At 40.7% G+C, this 25,125-nt stretch overlaps 1 protein-coding gene across 1 annotated transcript in view; it reads right to left on the minus strand.

The window, feature by feature from the left end:
• CARM1 (coactivator associated arginine methyltransferase 1) overlaps positions 1–25,125 on the minus strand; it is a 1,187,823-nt gene that overhangs the window by 262,029 nt on the left and 900,669 nt on the right. The window contains exon 9 of the mRNA XM_044061097.1: positions 3,920–4,005. Within this exon, the coding sequence (XP_043917032.1) occupies positions 3,920–4,005 (86 nt within the window). The remainder of the gene's footprint in view (positions 1–3,919; positions 4,006–25,125) is intronic.

The raw sequence follows: 25,125 nt of genomic DNA on the forward strand, positions 1-25,125 counted from the left end.
CCATGCTGTCCGCTTTCGGCAATAGCTCGGGCCAACTAAAACTTTTCGATGCGCTGCTTTTTGATGGAAGTCATGCTCGATACTTATGTCGTTCGACATTTATGTGTTGATAGACTTGCATTCGACAGAATTAGCTTTCGAGCTGATAATATAGACCCCTTTTATTGACTATTTAAGTGAAATCATTGAATTTTTAAACTTTGAAATGGAGTTTGATTTTTTTCAGATCCATTTTTGGATCTTTTATTAAAAACAACAAAGGAAAGTCAATTTGTTAGGGTGATTTGAGTGACTGAAGAAATTTTTTTTTTTTTTATGATTAGACAAATTAACACCGAAGTATAAAACAAGAGGTTTCCTAGACCATTTGAATAACAATGACATTTTAAGGGTTGTAAATGAAAAAAAAAATAGTAAATATAAGCTCTATGCATTATTTGGAAATGAAATAGATGTGAGATCTGGGGTGAATGAACAAGTGTAACTAAAACTGACATCTATAAAAAGTGCCCATTCTGTTGATATGTTTAAGGTTAGGAAAATTATCCAAGATAAATGGAACATTTTAAGGGGTTTCCCATTATCTGTAGAAATAGGCAGCAAACCTAGGATTCCATACAAAAGGATATAATAATGTAGAATTTGTTGGAACATAGGAAAGAAGTGTATGTTTGTAATGAAGGAATGTTTAGATGTAAGAATTGCAAACTATGTGAATTTTGGCTAACTGGGATATCTTTTGTAAATATTAGGAATCAAGATTATTATGTTCAAGGGTAATTCAAGTGCACTGTCTATAGTGTGACATACATGACAGTTTGTTCTGAATGTGCATCATATGATCCAAAAGGAACAGGAAGAAATTTACAATGGCTCATATATGAGCATATACACGGAGTTAAAATGACAGATGAGAGTAAAGTTCTATATAAACATACTAATGTTTGTTCTAAAACTGTTTCTAAATTTGCATTATTAGAAAGGATCACTTCTATTTATGTCAGAAGTTTTGTAGAGGGGATTATTAGACTGGAAAGAATATGGATGTCAAGTCAAACTAAATGCTTGGGAACCACATGACTTCAATATAATGGAAACTTTAAGAAGTTCTTAAAAACTGTTTTTAAGAAGGGGGGTCCTGCGAAACTAATTTACAGGTGCAATGAAAGTTGGCTTTAAAGATCCAAACGACGATTTTTAATCCCTATATTAAGTCATTATTGTAATTGTGATTCACAGTTTAAAAAACTCTTACTGTGGGTAAAAGTGCTGTGTTTTTTATTAAAGTGATATATGTGTACTTTCAGTGTTTTTGTTGTTCTGGATAATCTAATATATTCTCACAGCAACAGATATTGTCTGCTTGTGTTTGCCACTGTCATATTTACTAATCAAGTAAAACCACAGAGCTGTAAAAAAAAAAGATGTCTAAACTCATTCATTTAGGGTTTCCAATTAACATCTGCCACCCACAATGCTGAATTCTGAATTTACATTGTATGCAAGTCACTATATGTGAAAAGAAATCTTTAAAATCTGGATTATTGTAGTTTTACTATGCTCACCAGTTTCAGAGTCAGCCAATTAAAAAACAACGCTGACGACATTTTCAGAATCACTCTTCTTTGTGCTTTATTACTGCAAAGTGCATGCAGAATTTAAAACAGTAAAAAATATATACTCTTCTCTTTTTCAAGTAATCTGAAAATATAGTGATGCCTTGCGGCTTCTGAATTACAGCCAGTCAGTTTGGTATCTGACCATTTACTTAATTTGTGCAGAAGTCCTTAACAATATCAGGGAAAAAATAACAAAACCTGCACCTGTTTTACTGATCTCTCTGTCTTTGTAGCAATCATTATGCAGTATTTGGGTAATGATAAAAGCTACATAAACTAGACAAATATTATCCTTCGTCATTTACTTGTGTTTTCTTGACCATCTTCGCCTAACAGATTGTGACTGATTTTACTTTGCTTGATTTCCTTTGAAGCTTTGTGTTATTATTTCAGGTAGCCTTCCAGATTAGTAGTCTTTCATTTTGAAATGGTGCTTTCACTGTTAAATATATTTTTAAATGCAGGTCATCACAAACCATGAGAAGAAAGTATAATAAAAGTTTCAATGCCTTCCCTGTGAAATAAATGTAGTTTCTTTGATTCATAAAATACATATGTATTTGGTTTGATGTTTTTATCCTTTCGATTTGTATATGTGATGTGTTTTTAGAATGCGGGATTAACACTTAATACAAAGAGCTCAAAATGCTTGCTTATGTTTGCTTGTAGATTTAATTTGTTCAACCAAGAAGGAGTTTCAGATCACTTGAAAAAATACTTGCTATGCATGAAAGATTGTGTTTTATATTATTTTACAATAAAGTACTTGGAAGTCCATTGGATCTTTGTGGGACAAGATTTTTTTACATTTAATTTGTTACGTAGAATGCTTTCATTCGTGTATCACGAATGAGTTAGCGTACTGCTGAAACCTGTCATAATGCTAACGAGCATGGACCCTCCAGGAAACCTATCATTTCCTTGTATTCATGCCATGTATGAGCTCTTGGAAACTTAGAAGATGTACTGGACAAGGACTACTGGATTAAGGTACAAGCCAGGAAAGTTTTGCAGTAAAAACTTTCTCTGATTTATATTGTCTGTAATAAGGACTCTAGGTCACTACCTTATCCTGCACGGCCAAAGTGGCCTGCACACTGACTGCTCACTTGTAGCATCTCACTGTTTTTTTCATCTTGTGTCTTTGCAGCTACAGAGCTTGAACTGCAGCAGTTATTCAGCTCTGCTCCAGCTAACAGGACAGATTATGTACTATGACTGAGCTCTGATCCAGCTAACAGGATGGATTATATACTACGACTGAGCTCTGATCCAGCTAATAGGATGTATTATGTACTATGACTAAGCTGTGATCCATATAACAGGACAGATTATGTACTATGACTAAGCTGTGATCCAGCTAACAGGACAGATTATGTACTATGACTGAGCTCTGATCCAGCTAATAGGATGGATTATGTACTATGACTGAGCTCTGATCCAGCTAACAGGATGGATTATATACTACGACTGAGCTCTGATCCAGCTAATAGGATGTATTATGTACTATGACTAAGCTGTGATCCATATAACAGGACAGATTATGTACTATGACTAAGCTGTGATCCAGCTAACAGGACAGATTATGTACTATGACTGAGCTCTGATCCAGCTAACAGGATGGATTATGTACTATGACTGAACTCTGATGCAGCTAACAGGATGGATTATATACTATGACTGAGCTCTGATCCAGCTAATAGGATGTATTATGTACTATGACTAAGCTGTGATCCAGATAACAGGACAGATTATGTACTATGACTGAGCTCTGATCCAGCTAATAGGATGGATTATGTACTATGACTGAGCTCTGAGCCAGCTAACAGAATGGATTATATACTATGACTGAGCTCTGATCCAGCTAATAGGATGTATTATGTACTATGACTAAGCTGTGATCCAGATAACAGGACAGATTATGTACTATGACTGAGCTCTGATCCAGCTAATAGGATGGATTATGTACTATGACTGAGCTCTGAGCCAGCTAACAGGATGGATTATATACTATGACTGAGCTCTGATCCAGCTAACAGGATGTATTACGTACTATGACTAAGCTGTGATCCAGCTAACAGGACAGATTACGTACTATGACCACAGACTCTGTAACCAGCGAACATAGTAAACTTGGCTTATATATGTTTGGTGGTTATATATGTAGGACACTATTCTTCCACACCTAAATCTAGATACAGGTGTTCAATTCAGATGATGACCTGGTACAGTCAGAGAAGTAACATTTGTACGAGTTTGTATTATAAAGCAGCATTATAATGTGCATCTGTGCTACTAACCTGCGCAGATCATCGTCTTTTGCTACCAGGAAATTGACTGTATATTTAACAGTTCGTGCCACCAACATTCTTAAATCAAAGGTGTCCTAAGAGGAAACATGAAGCAGCAAGTGAGTTGTAGGCTTGCAGTCCAATGAAAATAACACTAAGTAATATCTGCAGAACATCAAATGGAAGTGGGTTACAGAGTGCTGTTTTTATTCATTGTATTACAAAGGCTTTTAATTGACAGATTGATAATCTGAGACAAACAGGATATTAAACAGATAAAGAACAACAGGAATCAGCAGTATGGCAGCAGCAGTCTCTAATAACAAAGTCATTCCATGTGATCATGATATATTTACAGTGTATCCCTCCCACTCATTTCAACACAGTACTGAAAACCATCCAAACCAAGAACTGTCCAAACAACCAGCATAATGTTCAAACCGCAATGTATTAATTAACCCAAACAAAGAACAAATAATGCTCTTTAATGCTTTACTCTAAAACAAATCCATATTGAATGGCAATCACTGAATTATCAGGTAACACCATGCCCCTCACTTCCATTTCAGTTCTATTAATAGTTAAACAGCTTCCAATCAAAGAGTGTATTATATATTGGCTAGGATCTTTTTACATTCAAATGGCTGAATTCTAGTTCCTGGCCCTTCTTATCTGTCAGGCTAACTGCTTATACCCCTTTATTCCATCTACTACTTCACCCTTGGGATCCACTGGTTCTCAGAAGCTCACAAAATAATCTCACCCATCTGGGATCATAGCCGGCCTTAGGCATAGGACAACTAGGTGGCCACCTAGGGTGCTGATCTAGCAGGGGTGCTTTCCAGTATTCATTTTGTTTATTTTTTTTGTAGTAAAGAAATGGTTTCTTTAAAAACATGTTGAATGAATATAGGAAAAAAATGCAAAGTAAGACAAACTGTGGGGAAAAGGAAGAAAAAAGTAATCTATATGGTGTAGGTAGATCAGGATGGGGACACTTTCACACTTCATATCCTTCAGAAAAATGCATGCTAACACAAAGCCTATTTTTCTAGCAATGTTATAAGAGCAATATTTAAAACCTAATCCTTTGTCTTATGTCCACCAGTATTTTAGGCTTTATCCAGATTTCTTGTGTTAAAAGGTTGAACGGTATGGCCTGCTGTACTGTTGTATCTACTCTGCTGTTTACTGCTGAAGAGTGCTACTGTTTCCTAAAACTGTATTTGTATATAACTCCTTGCTCTGCATCCAGGTTATGTCTGAAAAGTACCTCCAAAGATGAGCACATTACCCCATCAGCAATCAATCTCATAAACAAAATAAAATAAAATAAATAAATAAGGATGACAAAGCATGAATGAAAGAAAAAACTGAGGCACTGAAGTGATTGTAACATGCACATTCTCACTCAGACGTCATCAGAAGTGTGTGTGTGTACACATGCACATATGTGTGTGTGTGTGTGTGTGTGTGTGTGTGTGTGTGTGTGTGTGTGTGTGTGTGTGTGTGTGTGCATGTTTCACTTTTATTTGATAAATAGGCAAGAACTGACAGACGTGGATAGGATCCATAAAGATAAAAAGAGATGCATAACTGCATGCAGATCTGTGCATTATAGTGAAAATAGAAAGGAGTGTGTGCAAAAATTTGAGAATTATAAAACAAAGTTATACACGCTTATTTGCGTTTGCTGTGCTGTGTAGCAGAACAAAAAAATTATAGTGTAATGAGAAATTAAATTATGCAAATCACTGCTTCATCAAGAAGTGCAAGACTTTTGAGTAAAATAAAGGCTTACATTGTTTAGCACTCCAAATAATGGTAATGGCTTCAGATGAATTAAACAAAAAATAATGGTCAGAGCAGTTTAAATCCTGTATACGTTTTCAGCAGTGAGCAGAATCTACAGAAGGGATGAGGTGGGGACATGTGTTGCACATCCATTCAGGCCATAGCAATGCCTACAGATCTTCATGTGACAGCACCCCAATATATTGGCTGACTAAGAGCACACTGACTGTTACATGTTGGATGCCACCTGTGACATATGTCATGTAGCTCCTGCACCATTTAGGCTATGGAGCTGGCCTTCCTATATGTTCCCAAGGATGGTGTTGTGGTCTAAATTCTGTCTACATGGACATTCCAGCAGCCTACAGATGGTAACATAAGTCACACCCCCATCATTTATGTCAAAGACACTGGACATAGCTCTCAACTGCATGCTGCAGCATGTGGGGGAATGCATGTCATTCACTAAAATACACAAAGAATGACAACTCACCTGTCAAGCAGTTTTTAGAGTGGTAGGTCTGCCAGCAATGTTCATTACAGCAAACTTCATTCAATTAGCTGAGCTCATATCACCAGCAGATGACAAAATGGCTAATGTGCAGTGATAGGCCTTTATGACCCTTGTGTTATACAATCACCCAGAAACTGGAAAACACACAATTATGTCAGTTTATCAACTTGCCACAAGCATTCTGCTAAGGCCAACTACCACTGGGGTAAATTTCCAAAAAGATGAACTGCTGATATCCAACAGCAATGCATTTTATTAGAATCAATCAAACCACACAAATCAAAAAACAAGAGCTTTCAAACATAAAGGCACTTTGTCAAGTCAAAGGACTTGCTGCTGGATACCAGCATTTCATCAAATTGTGGAGCATTGCTGTTTTATGATTTCCTGGTTTTCCCATCCTTTGATTCTTTTTTAGACCACCAAAATAAATTGTTGGTAAGTAGGTGTGCTGCATAGTACTGTGGTGATCTTAAGAAAAGAATGTTATACTGGTGAGACAGCACAAAACTCGCAATGACTAACTGCTACTCTTTTCATATTTCATGGTGATATCAGCTGCATGCTGCAGCATTGGATGACTGCCCCCTGTCTAATGACCCTAAGGTTTGCTAAGGACAGGTACAGCTAGACACACAGCTAAATACCTACAGTGATGAAGAAGGATATTGGCATACTGAAGAGATTATTCAGATGTCTGTTGCCTTATTATCCAGTACTGACCAGAGAAGGCAGATTAGATGTTCCAAGTCTGAGCCCTGTTGTAAAAAAGGTGGAAGTAATGGAGGGTTGGCAAATAGACAACACATTTTATAACTGTAGCCTGACCAGAGAGCTCAACAGGTTTCCAAAAAGGAGGCTGCAGAGAAAGCAGCACCACTGGTACACAACTAACCAATAAGGACACAGGGAACCTCCAAACAATGTCTCAGTTTGGATTTGACAAGGGCAGGTCATGCTTACTCAGCCTTGTGGACATCTTTTAAGAGGTCACCAAAGCAATGGATGAAAGTAAAACAGTACATACCACATACCTCATCCGGGCCAAAGGTTATGACACAATTTTTACTCATGCATAGCAGAAAAGCTAAATAAACTAAAAATAAACCCATGTCACCCACTGAATTGCCCACAGGCTCACAGGTAGGACATAGGAGATGAAAACTGGAGAAGTTACTGCCACAAAAAGAGCAGTCACCAGTACAGTCCCCCAGGGGTCAGTACTAGCTTCTCTCTTGTTTTGCATCTACGTCTCTGAAGAAAAAGTCAAAAGCAAAGGGCTCTGACTGACTGAGTTTGCAGATAACTGCAAGCTAAGAGCAGTTATTGAATCCCCAAATGAATTAACCATCCTTCAGGAAGGTTTGTTCCAAACAAATAACTGGTGCTAAACTCATGGACTGAAATTAATGCCAAAAAGTTCATTATCATATCCTTTGCGATGTTCCTGTGAGTTGACTCATTTGTTTGGGATTTGAGAATTTATGTGAACAGTGATGTAACCTTCAACCAGCAAGTGTCCACTGTCATAAGAAAGGACTTCTGTATTGCACAGCTTATAAATAAATGGATTGTGACTAGATCTAGAGATATTATTGCTCCCCTTTACTTAGCCCTCATTAGGCCAATCATTTAGTATAATGCCTCCTTTGGCATGCATGTGTCTAGACACATGCGACAATGGGAATGCCCACAGAGCTACCTTACTAAAGGATATAAGGCCTAAACAATAGGTTATATATGGACCGACTCAAAGCCCTGTCACTATACTTAGTCTCCTACAGACTTGTAAGTGATGACCTTTGTCTGGCATACGAGGCATCCTCCATCCCAACAGTGATGGACCTAATGCACATCAGCAAGTCAAATGGCATCAGAAATACTCAGTCCACGATCAAAAACTTCTGTAACATCGACAGAAAAGTCTGGAGGGACAGGCACATCTTGCAGAAGGTACCACTGCTCTGGAATAGACTTCCCATCCATGTAAAAAGAATAGTTGTGTAAAATATTACCATAACCATAGATGTCCTTCTCTTCCATTTTGCAGTATTCTAGGTGTGGGATTTCATGCCCTCAGGTGACTCATACGTTGACTCCTATACAAAATCTTCAGCTTGGCTGTTGCAGTCTGTGTGGGACGTCACATGCAGGGCCATAAACCAGGGGCCTTAAATGTGACATCTGCATGCACAATCCTCAGAACTTGAAGGCCAGCAGGCAGGGAAGAAGGCCCAGCAGGAGGAATGTCAGTTGTTTCCAGGTGTGTGACTTGGAGACCTACTGTAATGCAGGTAGTACAGGTAAGGACTAGAACCTGGGGGGATTGGTGGGTGGGAAGGAATACTGCAACATGGAAGAGAAGGACATCTATGGTTATGGTAAGATTTTACACAACTCTTCTATGTCCTTCTATTCCTATGTTACAGTATTCTAGGTGTGGGAGCATACCACAGCTTATGCGGATGAGACGGTGGTGGTAGATGAAGAGGGTTCTACAAGACCCTGCAGGATTGCCCTGGTGAATCCTGTCCTAGCTCTGGAAACTTGGTCCAGTTTGTAATGTTTGGTGAAAGTGTGGATAGTGGCCCAAGTGGCTGCATTCCAAAATGGATGCTGTGTCTAGGCCCTTTATGAAGGCCCTTGAGGTGGCCACAGCTCTAGTGGAATGGGGCTTGATTCCCTCTGGGGGTTCCTTTCCAGGGTGGGAGTAGCAGAAGCAAATAGCTTTCCTGATCCAGCATGCGATAGTTGGCTTGGAAACTGCCTTGCTAAGGGCTCTGGGGTGGAAGGAGAAAAAGAGCTGGTTAGTCTTCCTGATGGTCTTGGTCTTGTCCAGGTAAAACCTAAGTTGTCTGTGAATGTCCAGGGAGTGCAGTATCCTCTCTCTTTCGTTAGACGGTGAGGGGAAGAAGGTGGGTAGATGAATGGATTGGTTAAGAGAGAGGTCATTGACCACCTTAGGCATAAAGGAGGGGTTGTTTCGCAGGGACATCCTGTCCTTGTGGAAGACGGTGTAGGGGGGACAGCCCATTAAGGCCTGTAATTCTGACACTCTTCTGGCTGATGCGATAGCCACCAGCAAGACCGTTTTCCATGTGCACATTTGTAAGGAAGAAGGCCCAGACAGTTCAAAGGGATGTTGGGTTAATTTTTCTAAGGTGTAGTTAAGGTCCCAAGGTGGGGGGATAGGTTTCCTAAGGTGGTCTCATGTACAAGACCCCCTTTAAGGAAGAGTTTTATGTTGAACCTGAAAAGCAAGGGGGGTTCCAGGGCTAGGCAGGCTGATATGGCAGAGAGGTGTACTTTTACAGAAGAATAAAAAAGCTCACTCTTTATCAATTGACACAGGTAGTTTAGAACCAGGGGAACCTCAGCAGAGCTAGGGTCTCTTCCCTTGTTCAGGCACCATTTTGCAAATCTTTCCCACTTAGCCAGGTAAGAGTTTCTGGTGGTAGGTTTCCTTGCCTCCCTTAGGACTGAAAACACGTCCTCTGAGTAGTGGTGTCTGAAAGGGATGAAACGTTTATCACCCACAAAGTCAGAGACAACATCTGTAAGTGTGGGTGTAGGACAGTTCCTTTGCCTTGTGTCAGTAGGTCCACCTTGTAGGGTAAACTGAAGTGATTGCCCTTGCCTAGTTTGTGAAGTAGACCAGGGCTGCCTTGGCCAGTAGGGAGTCACTAACAAGATTTTTGGTTTGTCCTTCTGAATTTTCAGGAGGACTTTCTGAATCAGTGGGAATGGGGGGGGGGGCATAAAGGAACTACCCCTCCCAAGGGAAGTTGAAAGCGTCCACTCTCCATGCTAAAGGGAAGTGAGTTTTTGAGCAGAAGTTCTACAGTTGCCTGTTCTGGGGGGAGGAAAACAGGTCTATTTGTGGAGCACCCCACTGGTGGACTATGTATAAGAAGACCTCCTGCCGAGCATCCATTCGTGCTGCGGTGAACTGGTCCTGTTCAAGAGATCTGCTTGGTGGTTGTCCTGTGAGGGGATGTAGGCCACTTGCAGGACTATGTTGAGATGAGAGGCTAAGTCCCATATCAGCAGGAATAATCTGCACAGCTAATAGGCCTTTGTTCCTCTCTGCTTGTTGAGGTACCAAATCACTGTAGTGTTGTTGGTGACAATTTGGAGCACCCCTGGAACCAGAAGGGGGGTGGAGGTCTTTAGAGCTAAGAAGACTGCTGTCATTTCCCTGATATTGATGTGTTTGGCCTGAAGAGAGGGATGCCACTTTTCCTGAATCCTGTAAGAGGCCAGAGTTGCTCCCCAACCTGAATCTGAGGCATCTGTATGCATTACTTGGCTTGGGGTGGGTGTTTGTAGTGGGAGCCCAGGGTTCAGTTGTACTAGCTGGATCCACCAACTGATTTCTGTTTTCAGACGGGGAAGGAGGGGGATGCCCTGCTCTAGGGGATGAAGGTGTTGGGACCAGGTGCTCTTCAGGAACCACTGTAACTTGTGCATGTGCATTCTTGCCAGTAGTAGCAGGGGATGGTCACTGCCATTAAACCCATGAGATGAAGAAATTGCCTTGCCGTCACTTTTTGGGATAGTAGAGCTTCCTGGAAGTGGGAAGTCAAAGAAAGAACCTTGTCCTGTGGTAGAAAAGCCTTCATTGTGTCTGTTCTGATTCTGCAGCTTAGGAAAATTTTGTCCTGGTTTGGGATCAGAGAGGATTTGGGGAAATTGATGGTGAATCCTAGGTTCTGCAGAAGGGACATGGTGGAATGTAAATGCTTCAATACAGCATCCCTGGACTCTGCCAGTATTAGGATGTCATCAAGATAAGGGTAAATCTGTATACCCTGAGTTCTGCAGAAAGCAATGGCTGGAGCCAGGCACTTTGTAAAGATTCGGGGGGGCCATGGATAAACCAAATGGCAAGGCAGTTAAATGGAAATGAGAGGCAGGTCCAGAGAAATGCAGGAACTGTCTGTGGGAATTCCTGATGGGTATGTGCAGGTAGACCTCCTTTAGGTCCAGGGTGGCCATGAAGGCCTTGGCTGGAATGAGGGGCAGCAGAGTGGGAAGAGAGAGCATTTTGAAAGATGGTACCTGAAGATGGAGGTTTAGGAAGGACAGGTATAAGATGGGTCTCCAGGGGCCATCTTTTTTGGGGACCAGGAAGAGACGGGAGTATAACCCCTTCCCTTCCTGTCCTGGAGGGACAGGTTCTATGGTGCCTAGTTTTAAAAGGTCTGCCAGAACTTGTGGCATGAGATGGGCCTGGTTTTTGGGGATGAGAGGAATGCCTCTTCTGGGTGGCTTCTCTTTCCAGGATAGGAAGTACCCTTTTTGAATAATGTCTAAGACCCATTGGTCTAAAGTGATGGATTGCAAAAGGGGAAGACAGTGGGAAAGGCCAGCTGAGAGGGGAAGGTGGGCAAGGCAGTCATGCATTACTGGGACCTCCTCTGTCCTGAAAGGGCTGTCTGGGTTGATGAGGCTGGGCAGAAGATCTGGAGTTGGTAGGTCTTCTAACCCCTCTGCTGGACCTGGAACAGGAGGAGTAGGGCTGAGGAGTATGTCTCACAAAGGTGGCCTTAGCAGGATAGTTTCTATAATACTTGGGGATGGGTGACACCAGCAGGTGCTTGATGTTCTGGAGTTCTTTGCTTTTTTCTTGTAGATTTCTAAAAAGGTCAGCAGATTGTTTGCCGAAAAGCACATTGTGGTCCAGAGGGGCGTCCAAGATCTTAGACTTGAAATCCTCAGGGAGGTTCTGAACTCTTAGCCATGAGTACTTCCTGAGGCCTGAAGCAGATGCTGTAGACCTGGCGGATGCTTCTGCAGCATTGTAGCTGCATCTAATGGAATGCCTGGCTACCTGCTGTGCCAAGGAAAGTTTGGATGAGATGTCCTTCTTGATGGGGCTATCAGGCAAGAATTCTAGCAAGGAGGAGGCTTGAGAGATCAAGTCTAATGCATACTTTGTCATGTGGGTCTAATAATTTATGGCTCTGAAAGCCAAAGATGAAGAAGTGTATACCTTCTTCCCCATCCTATCCATGTACTTGCTGTCTTTGTCAGTGGGCAGTAAGGAGCAGGGGGCAGCAGTCTAGATTGCTTATCTGCAGTGGTGGCAATAACAGCTGGGTCCACCAAGGGTGGTTTGACCAGGAATTTTTGGTCCTCTGGTATTTTGTAGAAGCAGTCAGGATATTTAAGGGCCGGAGACTGTGAGTCAGGGGCTTTGGAAGCAGCATTGAAGGCATCCAAGTAAACAGGCGGAACAGGAGGAACTGCTGAAGGGGAGGGAGATTCCACTTGCAGCAGCTCAAAGTACCTTTTTTGGGTGTCTGTCATCTGGAACTTATCCCATTTAAAGTAATCCTTCACCTTGGTGATAGTTTCTCCAAAAGTAAGGAGAGTAATATTCCTGGAGGAAAGCAATCTGGGAAATATAAGAAATGGACTCTTCTGAGGATGAGAAGGAAGAATCATGTTCTTCTTCTCTGATTTGAGGGGTCGTGGATGGGAAGAAAGAAGGAGAGGCAGTTCTAGGGCTCAGAAGAGGCAGGGTGGAGTTGGCTGAGGCTGAATGCCTGAGGGCCCTATAGGCCTGCATGAGAGAAGAGGTGAAGGCCTGCCAATCCAGTGTGACTTCTGAAGAGGTGGATGTATGTTTAGTTTTTTTGCTTCTTTTTGCCAGTGAAGGAAGTAGAGAGGCCTGGTGTCTGGTTTGGACAGTAATACATCTGAAGTCTGGATCCTTGCCAGAGGTAGCACCGAAACTGGTTCCCCCTCGACATCGATGGTTGTCGATGTCTGGATAAGCTCTGCGAACATGCCGGTTGTTGGCTGAGAAACGGCTTCCATGAGGCATGTTACTGGAGTCGACATATCCTCCGAGCATGCCTTAACCCCTAGAATGGCAGTTGGCGGTGCGTTGGGAAGCAGAGCGGCAGGCGAAGAAGGCCTAGGAATCTTGAGGGTTCAGGTGTGGCCTCCGATGTAGAATCCATGCTAAGGGCTAATTGCTTAAGGCACTGGTTTTCCAGGTAGAGGTTTAATGCGGCTAGATGGCTGCGCAAGGTCTTGGGCACAAATGATTGACAAATAGTGCAGGAGGAGTGATCGTGTTCCCGGCCTAGGCAAAACACACACCTGTCATGGGCATCTTTATGGGGTATCTGGCACCTACATTGGCCCTTTCCCTTTTTCCCTGACACCAGCTAAAGGCTACAACAACCAAGAGTTAGCAAGAACAATCATCAAAAATAAGAAAATTAGAAACCTAACGGATTACTTATCTTAGGATGCGACATGTGTGAAGAAGCGATCATATGATGCGAATGTCGTCTGCGGCTGAAAAGTTCTGAGGATTGTGCATGCAGATGTCACATTAAAGGCCCCTTGTTTATGGTCCTACTTGTGATGTCCCTCGCACACTGCAAAAGTCAAGCTGAAGCTTTTGTATAGTAGCCGATGTACGTGTCGCCTGAGGGAATGAAATCCCACACCCAGAATACTGCAACATAGAAACAGACGTATCTCAAAGCTTATCCTTGTTCATACTCCAGAGCAATTATGGAGGGGTAACAGAAAATTTACCTCAGGTCTACCTCTCAACTGTACAGAGTTTTGCAGAATTTCCATATTTTTGCTTCATATTTTTGGTCAGTTCCTTGTAAAATGTGTGATTTTCTGACAAATCACTGGGATGATCTGAGAATTGAAGTCACTAAATAAAGATATACATTTGTATTTCAGACTTCATATTCTCCAGAAAAATGCATATTAAGACAAATTATGTTATTCTAGCAACTTTCTAAGTGTATAAGAGCAATATTTAAAATCTGTCCCTATTTTTGGGCCTTTGTCCCCACATTCTATGAGGCCTTGACCAGATTTTGTGTGCGAAGAAGTTGAGAGGTATGCCTCAGGGCTGTCCCCCTGTACTACTACTGGACAGAGGCATTTCCTAAATGTGGCAATAGCCGATGTGACACTCTGACACTATGGAGAAAAACTGAGGAAAGGGACTTGATGGTGATGATGATGCATTCTACCCACACAAACAAAAACCTAGAAAAACATATTCACTTTTTAGTTAACCCACACCTAGAAAAACATGAGATCTTATCCTTCAACCTGGTGGATCAGTGTTAACTCCTGAATCTCATACCTTCCCATTTCTGTCAGGACGAATCTCATTACACACTACAAATGAGTCTTCAGTCCCTTCCTAATAATGTCTCACTACTCAAAAGACCTCAAAATAAGCTGTCTTACAGACACCATAGTTTCTCAGTATTGAGGCTTAAGCTTCCACCAGAACTCAAGAACATTATAGACTGTACCAAATTCCTATCCCAATTCTATACAGTTCTTACAGAAAAATACTAGCAACAATGCCTTAACAGGCTAGAGATCATACAAATTGCATTCATAACTGCCCACTCAATATTACAAAGTGGATGCTACCTCACACACACAGAAACATCATAATAATGGGCGACTTCAACTACCCCGCCATTAACTGAGAAAACTACTCGTGTACCAACTCCTTAGCTCAACGCTTTCTGGAATTCATAAACTCCAATGCCCTGGATCAACTTATCCACACCCCCACCAGGGGCAACAATATCCTTGACCTAGTCATTACCAACATGAGTGATCAGTGTTCCACACCTGAAGTCAACTCCTCGTTGGTCTGATCCGACCATAAGCTAATCACCCTTGATATCCACATCCCGCTCCCATCCCCCATTATGGAAACCATGGTAAAAAATTTCTCCAAAGCCAACTTCATGCTTCGTAAGACAGAAGTGGTGAACTTCATGACACCCATGCAGATGGACAATACAGTTACAACTGCTGAATCCTACACAAATGCACTGTATAAGCACTTACACAAGTGCATGGATCGTGCTATCCCAGACAGCACCAAGACGCTATCCTCCAAAAAAGGAAGCCAATCTGGTGGTCCCCTGCCATAAACAAACTGTACAACAGAAGGAAGAAACCGATGCAAAAGAGAACAAAATCCCATGAGTGGAGGAGCTCCCTGGTCAGCCTCAGTAAGAAGTTGAGATCCCTTATAAGATCCTCCAAAGCTAGCTACGAAAACAAAATTGCCACTAATTCTAAGGACAACCACAAAGCATTCTATAGCTATGTCAAGAATCTCGATGGCAACACTCAGATCTGCTCTGAGTTACAGCACAACGACATGAAAATTACAGAACCAACTGATATTGCCAACATCCTGGCAGATAGGTCCAGTGCTAACTTTACCCCCCCTCACCCCCTAAAGGGCCCATATCTATACAGGAAGAATGCAAAGTCCCTGTGATCACAACTATGCAGGTAAAAGCTGCACTCTCTAAAGCCAAAAACACAGCATCCATAGGACCGGATAACATCCCAGGCTGTGTTTTACACGAACTTCAGAACAAACTGGCTCCCCGCTTAAGCACCATGTTCAATAATGGCCTCGCATCAGGCTTTGTGCCCACTGAATGGTGCACAGCAACAGTTATCCCACTCCACAAAGGGGAGCCACCACTGATCCCGGGAACTATCGACCTATTAGCCTGATGAGCCTGGTCTGCAAGGCCATGGAACGTATCATCATGGAACTCATAAACAAAGACATTGGTAACCTCCAAACTCTGGATCCCACCCAGTTCAGGTTTGTGAAAGGCAGATCATGCCTCCTGAACCTGATCGACTTCTTTGAGGCAGTCACCAAAGCCGTAGATGAGGGTAAGGTGGTTCACACAGCCTATCTTGATCTCGCCAAGGCTTTCAACACCATCCCCCATTCTGGAATTATAGCTAAACTCACTAAACTAGGTATAAATCCTTATGTCACAAGATGGGTTGCCAACTGGCTCACTGGCAGAACCCACACTGTAAAAGTTGCAGACTCCAAATCTAACCTCAAAGCAGTGACAAGTGGAGTACCACAGGGTTCCGTCCTGGGACCTCGCCTGTTTGGTATCTACTTCTCTGAAGTTCAAGCTAACACAGAAGGCCTCTGGCTAATGAAGTTTGCAGATGACTGCAAACTAGGTGCCATAGTCAAGTCCCCAAATTATGTGGACATCCTACAGAAAGGTCTCGCTAAGACAGGTGCCTGGTGTCAGAGCCATGGCCTCAAACTCAGTGCCAAAAAGTGCAGTGTCATCCCCTTTGGTAAAAAATCTGTACCCATGAACTATCACATAGGCAGCAATCTACTTAACACCAAATGTGTGATAAGAGACCTTGGGACCCAGGTGGACAGTAGTCTCTCCTTTGATAGTCACATCACCACAGTAGTCAGGAAGTCCTTCTATGTGGCACACCTCATCATAAAAGGGTTCTCATCCATGAAAAAAGAGGTCATTGTTCCCCTCTACTCAACACTCATTAGACCCATTATAGAGTACAATGCCCCTTTTGGAATGTACCTCACAAGACATCTGCAGAAGCTGGAAAGGCCACAGAAGTACCTCACAAAGAGTATTACTGGCCTCAAACAAATGCCCTACACTGACCGCTTCAAAAAATTCCAGCTTTACTCCGTAGCATATTGCCTACTCCAAGGTGATCTCTGCCTAACATATCAAGCTGTGTCAAACCCAGAGCTGTTGGACATGCTACACCTGAAGAAATTCCAATCCCTCCAAGCTACATGACAAGCTACATGCTCTAGGGAACCTAAACCTTGTCACCACAATAAACAGGACTTGCTGGAGGGATAGATTCCTGTCCCAGAGACTTCCCATACTCTGGAACAGGCTACCCATCTATGTTAAGCAAAGTTCTTCATTAGCACTCTTCAAGAAAAATCTTGATGAGTGGATGGGAAATAGGAAATACACCCGGGGATTACTTCTGTGTCTCTGCTCGACAGTGGCACAGGAAAATAACTTTCTTGGGTGGAGTAAGTCAGGGAACCTTGTTGGCTATGCTTACATAGGCCCTTGGGCCAATAGCCTAGTACCTACCTATGAACACACACACACACACACACACACACACACACACACACACACACACACACACACACACACACACACACACACTCTGTCCAGCTTCAATCACATTCATGTTGCTTTCAGTCATATTCTGTTAACCAAATAACAAAATAACCAAACTAAAACTTTAAGCACCACGTTTATTGTCAGTATTATATGTGTAGTGGCAAGTTCACTTTTTGTAAATATTTGCCATGTTTACTTGGTATAATTTAAACATTTTATGCAAAAAATGCTCTTAAATAATTTTTGATTTGTGGATATGTCTTATGGTAAAAAGAATTTCAAATATTGGTATTTCAATTTAGTGATGCCATTCACAGCCATATAGTCCCAGCCCTGACAGAGATAAAGAAAAAAAAATCAATAGATCACTGGTTTGTGCATTTTTGTAATGTTAACAGTGGGCACAGTTACTGGTATGTCTAGTGTACTATTATTAAAAGACACCTGAAAGAGAGAAAAACTGTCCCTGAAGATAATAGCATCTGTGCTGAGCTCAGCTGAAAGAATGGCAACAATAATGCAATTCAATTTGTTGCTCACAGACACATACGACTGGCATCATCCCAACAAACCACATCAATGGTTGTGTGACTTTGATTATGTAACTACTCTTTGGTTTCACAAGCAGACAGCACCTGCAAAGGTACTAGTAAGCAACTGTTTGTGACAAGCACGGCCATGATTGCAAAGACGATGAAAGGAATAAGAACCATAATGATGTATTCCAATTTGCTGACACCATTTAGGGTCACACACCTCACCCTGATCACTATGATTATAAGAAAAAGAAGAAAGAAAGAAAAACAGACCACTGCTGTAGGCTTTGTGCAGTGTTATTGTTGTCTACAGATAAAGGTATTCCTAGGCTCCCTATTGAAATATCGAAACTCAAAATGCCAAGTTTGAGGGGGGCTCCCTGCACCTCACACCAATGTAGACATCAAGCCTCCCACACCCTTGAACGTATACATACCAACTCTGAGACTGCCATGCCTCTAAGAAAAGGGAATATTCTAGGAAATGGCCATCTCAGACTTATTATATGTAAGTCCATTTTTTTTTCGGTTATTCAGTTTCCGTGTTTGGACAAACCGTACCAGTGGTCATTTGATTATGATCATATAACTGCCCTTTGGTTTCACACACAGACTGCACCTCGAAACAGATACTGGGTAGTTGGTTTTGGTGATCCTCTCTGTGGCTGCAAAGATAGTGAAAGAAATAATGGTCACAGTAATGCACTTCAATCCCCACTGTTATGCCAGCTACCCTATAAAAAAGCAAGAATGAAGGAAAGTGCTTACTTTATTTAACAAGAGAACATGGACTTTCCAGACATGTCTTGTTATTATGTGAGAGGGAGGAATTAAACGGGGTAGTGCTTTGCTTTTAGACATTCATTCATTCATTCATTCATTCATTCATTCATTCATTTTCCAATTTCCAGAATCTCTGATGATTAGGATATAGTGGTAATTGGGGTATGAATGAATGAATGAATGAATGAATGAATGAATGAATGAATGAACGATGTCTTCCTACAATGAAAAACTCAAAACACCACATTTATTTTTAACTTGCAGATTTATATAAATGTTGATACATTTTAATGGAGGGTTGGTCTCAAAATAGCCTGCCAACTTTTACATGAGATTGACTTAATCTTGAGTACATATGGTAATTCAAAATGTGCATCTATGTTTGAACAGGTCTAGTTGTACTACTTAGGATACTTTACTCTGTATGTCGACTTTCAATAAATTTTGTTATATATGAATGATCTCAAGACAACATATGTTACTGATGTTTAATACACTTACCTTCTCTGGAATAGCTATAATTCGAAAGTTTCCTAATCACTTCATTGCCAAACTATGCCCATCTATCTCACCATCTGTCCTTTTATTAAAGGGGATATCCACAGATCTTTCCCCCTGTTGATTTCCCTGTTTGTTAACTCTCTCTTGATCTGTCTGGTGACCTTCCCACACACTGATAATCCTTTATGCAAATGACATGGTGATTTGAAGATCCCAAAACTCCCACTCCTCTATCAAGACTAAGGTAAAAGAGGACCTTATGCAACCCGCCGGCTGGCTAACTGAGAAAATGTTAATCTTGTGGTGAGTTACAGATCCTACAACTTCTTCAATTCTATCAGTACCCAGCTACAAAAGGACCTTATGCAGCTCTATGGGTGGCTAACCAAGAAAAATCTAATTGTAAATCCTCCCCCCTGCAAAATGACATTCGGTACTAAACTCAATCTCTAAAATGTACCCTCTGACTGGCAGTCTGTTATCAATAACCGTACCCCCTAGAATCAAATAAACACTTCAGATACCTAGGTATTGGGCTATATCAGAAACTTCTTCTTCAACATTATATTGAATTAACTAAATCTAAGATCAACTCCCAGCTTTTCTGGGCTAGAAAATAATCCCAGTTTCTTTCCCACAAAGGCAGAAATGCAGATGGCTACCTCTTACAGCTTCAGCCTCCAAAGCTAAATCTCTCCTCACTGTAAACCATAGCCAACAGAAACTGAGGTATGTCACATTACCCTAAGTTGGAACACCAGTATAATGCCCTCATCAAAGCACACTGGTTCCCAGTCTCTCCCACAGGACAAAGTTGAAACCAGATTTTCTTCTATTGTGACTAATTCTTACATAAAAACCATGACGAAGAAAAGGCCAATGTTCAAATGTACCAAACAGTTTAATAAAAATTCCACAAAAACCACCAACACTCTTTACTTCTCTATAGAGCCTCGGCTGTAAGCCTTTAACAGAGTATATTCAATTTCCCACCCCACTTCACTTTTATACATCCATAATCAATTAAGGTTGACCTATCCATCTATCAAGTAGAGCCAATGGGAACTAACATCGGGCAGCATAATACCAGGGCACTTCTATGGGCTAGGCTTATAAAGGCTCCAGGGCCATTAGCCTAGTACATGCCTATGAACCTATGAAGAACAACAGCTCAGTGAAAGCCAATCTGTTGAAGAAGCACTTATCCCAGAAGTCCTATTATGATAAGTCCAACAAACTGCTCAGTCATGGAACCAGTAATGAACTACTAATTGGTAGTGTGGTTCTGGTTTGTCTCGACAGAAGTCTCTGTGCAGGTGAACCAAGATGTTTATTATGAGGCACATTTCTGAGATTAAAGAGATTCAAGAAAACATCGCTGTTGTCTCATTTCGACTTCTCTAGTAATTATTTTGCACTTTGAACTGCACATTCTGCCAAACCATTTGACTGCTGGTACTCAGGGCTACTTGTGACACGAGTAATGTCCCACTCTTCAGCAAATCTTTTGAACTGCTGGCTTGTAAATTGTGTAACATTGTCAGAAATAACTTTTTGCAGGCTACCACAGACTGGAAAATGACACTTCATCTTAGTAATGACAGTACGTGATGCTAGAATAGGAAGTAGGTCAATCCTGAACCAATTAGAATAAGAGTCTACTAACACCAAGTAATGCTGACCTTTCCATTTGAAAATGTCTGAAGTTACTGTCGACCAAGGTAGTTCAGGAATCTGGTTTAGCTGAAGTGGTTCTTTCTGTCGATGTGGCTTTGTACTATTACATATAGAACAAGATCAAAGTACTCCCTAAATGTCCCTGTTAATACAAGGCCAGAATACTAGACCTCTCGCCCTTCTTTTAGTAGAATCAGTTCCTGCATGGCCATGATAGAAAATAATAACATATTCTTGTTCTAAAGATTTTGGAACAATCACTTTTGTACTTTTCTTGATGATACCATTGTCAAACAAAATCTCATCTCTGTAAGGAAAATAAGGTTGCAGGTCATGAGATAAACAAGATTGCTTTGACAGCCATCCTTGACAATAAAGTGGTTGAGCTTCTGAAGAATTGCATCTAAGGCTGTGTGACGTCTAAGCTCACCAAAACGTGTGGAAGAAAAATTTCTCACTTCCATGACTTTAAAATCAGGTTTCTAATTTTCATGCTGTTCAGTGGTATTTCTGGGTGGTCTGGATAAAGTATCAGCAAGATAAAGAAGTTTGCCTTTTGTGTAGACAAGATTGAAATTATACTTTTGTAATTTGAGCAGCATGCATTGCAATCTAGCTGGAGCTGTATATATAGGCTTTCTCAAAACAGTGACTAGAGGTTGATGATCTGTTTCAATCCGGACAGATCCACCATAAATATAATCATGGAACTCCGAACATGCAAACACAATTGCCAAGAGCTCTTTCTCTACCTGCACATAGTGCATTTCAGTTTGGGCTACAGTTCTAGATGCATAGGCTACTGGTTTACCCTCTTGAAGAATGACTGCACCAAGGTCAAATGTCGGACCATCACAAGAAAGAGTAACTGGTTTGTAAACCAAGATACCTCTTTGCGTGTCAGCTCTCTAAATGGTACTGAAAGTTGGCTTAAGTCTGGAATGAACCTAACTAGGTAGTTAACCATGCTAAGAAAACATTGTAGGGCTTGAACATTGTATGGAGCTGACATCTCGAGAATTCCTGTTTGCTTGGAAGGATCTGGTCGTAAGCCTGAACTGGTACATAAATGACCAACATAAGAAACTTCTCATAGCCTGAACTTGCACTTCTGACGATTCAGCTTATGATTCCCTTCATATGCTTTTTCCTGAACTTTCTTCAGGTTTTTGTCATGCTCAGCTTCACTATTACCTCCTACTAGTATACCATCTATTATAATAGCACACGGATAACCAGGAAATATTTGCTCCATTGCACCCTGGAAGACTTCACTGGCAGAATTTATTCAAAATGGCATTCTCAAAAATTTGTATCTGCCAAATGGAGTACTGAAAGTGGTTAAGAATGAAGATTTTCGGTCTAGCAAGATTTGCCAAAATGAACTCTTTGCATCCAAGGCAGAAAAAAAAACAGTGGCATTTGGCATAAGAGCAGCGACTTCTTCGACTGTATGGATTGGATAATGAGGTCTTTTCAGAGCTTTATTCAAATCTCATGGATCAACACATATTCTGATATAATCTGAGCTTTGCTTATGAGCTATGACCATGGAGGATACCCATTCAGTTGGTTCATCAACTGGACAAATTACACCTTGCTGCACCATTTTATCTAGCTTGGCTTTGACTCTGTTCTGCATAGCTACTGGAACTTTCTGGGCTGGCCTGACAACTGGGCTGACTTCTGGGTCTAACCTCATGTAATACACAAATGGTAGTTTGCCTAGTTTGTCTTAAAAAAGATCTGCATAGGTAGAAAAAAATAGACTGCGTGAAATTTGAACACTGGTCTTTCAAGCTTACATGGTGCACTTCCTTATTAAATGAAAGTAGTCCCATTTTTAAACTGTCTCTGATGCCTAATAATGACTGTACGTGCATTTTGACCACATACAATTGCAAGTCATAGCTGTTCCCAGCAGATTAACATGAAAGCACTACTGAACCTTCAGTTTGAATGTATTCACCACCATAAGCAACAAGCATTACATACTTTGTCAAATCAAGCTTCTCACCAGCACATACTCTAGCAAATGTTTCTGCTGACATAACATTGCACTTTGAACCTTTGTCAACTTTGAGCTCTATGGGTCTTCCATTTATCTGATCAGTACAAGTGCTTCATTCTTTGCCCTTAAATCTACTGCACTGACTGTTTTTCATTAAGCACTGACACACCATCAACATAAAAAGTAGGGTCACAGATTTCTAATTGATCAACTTGTCTGTTTGAATGTTCTCTTTTAATAAAATAATAAGCTTCTTTTGATTTACAAAATCTTTGGAAATTATTCCACTTTTTACTTCTGTGGCATTGCTGACCAAAAGCTAAGCACTTTTCTCTTTTAGACAAATGATTACCATTATAATTATGCCAGTTGACTATGACACAAGGTGAGGGCACATGCTTTCAGTTTGCTGACTCACCCTTGTGCTTCACTGAGACTGTGCACACTCTGGAATTTGCTAGAAAGCTACGGGGTTTACCAGTGACTATTTCAGGGTTTACAGTTGCTGCCATGTGCTTGGGCATGTTTCCTTTAACCACATGTTGTATACTATCAACATGAGCACTAGAAGATACTGGAAGCATGCATTTCTCATTTGTAAGCATATTTGTGACTTTTCTGTGAGCTCAAATATCTAACAAATCTCAATGGCCTTGTTCAAAGTTAAATCACTGTCATGAATCAAAACCCCACAGCATCATCTTTAATACCACACACAAGTCTGTCTTTTATCAGCTCATCCCTTAAATTACCAAATCTGTATGTTTTAGCTTTATTTCTCAAGTCAGTTATATATGCTGCAAATGTTTCACCAGGCTTTTGATCTCTTGTGTAAAATAAGTGCCTTTCCATTGTAATATTTGTTTGGGGTTACATATTTCTCTAAATTTACATTTTAAGCACTCTGGGTCTTCCCTTGACTCAGCTGGTACCACTATATGGCAGTTTTCCCCCTCCCCTGAAAATACAGCAGGTGCATACACAAATGAATGCTCTCTTTCTATGGCTTCTGAACCAGCTAAATTAAGCAGAATAAATGCCTTTGCACGATCATCTTTATCAGAAAATGCTTGTATGAAAACATTGTACTCTTGCTCAAACAGTCTCCAATTCTCTGCAATATTATTATCAAAGACAAGTGGAGCTGGTTTTCAAAATCTGTCTGCCGTGCCAAAAAAGTATGCTCAAACACACACTGAAAATAAGTCCCTTGTAATTATGCATGAACATGCACACACAGCCAGTACTTATAATAACATTCAAATGCACAATAAACTCTTTGAAATACATTACTTTGCAAAATATGCCTTGAAATGGCCTTCTGAGTGCTTTGTTTTATATTTTGCAAATAAGAAATCATTTAAGTAAGCTTTAATACCTGAAATACATTTCTGACCTGTTTTTGCGAATTATACATGCAGTAGGGACGATCCATTCCTCTATATTCCTCCACCTTTAACTGAGTGCCTTCTCAGTCTGGAATCTGGATTTCTGGATCCCACTGCTGACACCATGTCACTCATCTTGTTTCACCATTGAAGACGAAGAGGTGGGTATTTCATTTATATGCTTTATTATATAGAAACACATCAGGATGGATAGCAGCAGTACAAAATATAAACAACCTGATTAACTGACAGACTACATAAACATACATGCCTACAGCTCAACAGCTTACTACAAAATGGCAGTCAGCCTTGCATGTGCTCAGTATTTATACACTTGTGCAAGCCCATAGAAAGCTTCTTAAAGGTATACATACATATTGATCTACACTATCATTTTCAAGACAGGGTAACATGATGTAGTCCCCAGAAACTGTTAGACATGCAAAGATATAATGACCTCCATGGCTAATTCTACCAGTCTTTTTACTGCTATTTTACAGCTTTCCTTAGTATTTTCATTGATTAACTATTTAAAAAAATAAGTATAATTGTTTTGAATGAGTTAGTTTAGTCATATGAGAATTATTCAAAACAGACAGGATGTTCTTTCTTTTTCTGAAGTTATTATCACTACAAAATACAGAAATAACACTTATTATGAGCATATAAAATGTGTATCTTTGGAGTGTATTTAGATTTGTGCTCACTTAACACAAAAAATGGACACATTATTATGTCTTATTTTAGTAAGATTAAGGAGAAAATTTCTTTCTCTTGCTACTCTGAATGGTCTCCTAGTCTTGCTTACTGTTCCCAGGCACATCACATTCAAGCATAGCTAGCATTACTGACAGGTAATCTAGGTGTCCATCCTTGGAGATTATTGGCTAGGGGAGATTTTCTGATGCATGTTTATTTATTTAAAGTAAAAATGCTAACTCATTTGTTCTTTATTTAAAACAAATACAGAAATAACTCAACTGCCCCATGGAGGAGGTATTGTGCACCTGACCTGAGCACTGAATTTGT

This window comes from Protopterus annectens, chromosome 2.part0, assembly GCF_019279795.1.
Source record: "Protopterus annectens isolate FY-2018-M chromosome 2.part0, PAN1.0, whole genome shotgun sequence".
In the NCBI taxonomy this organism is placed as follows: domain Eukaryota; kingdom Metazoa; phylum Chordata; order Ceratodontiformes; family Protopteridae; genus Protopterus; species Protopterus annectens.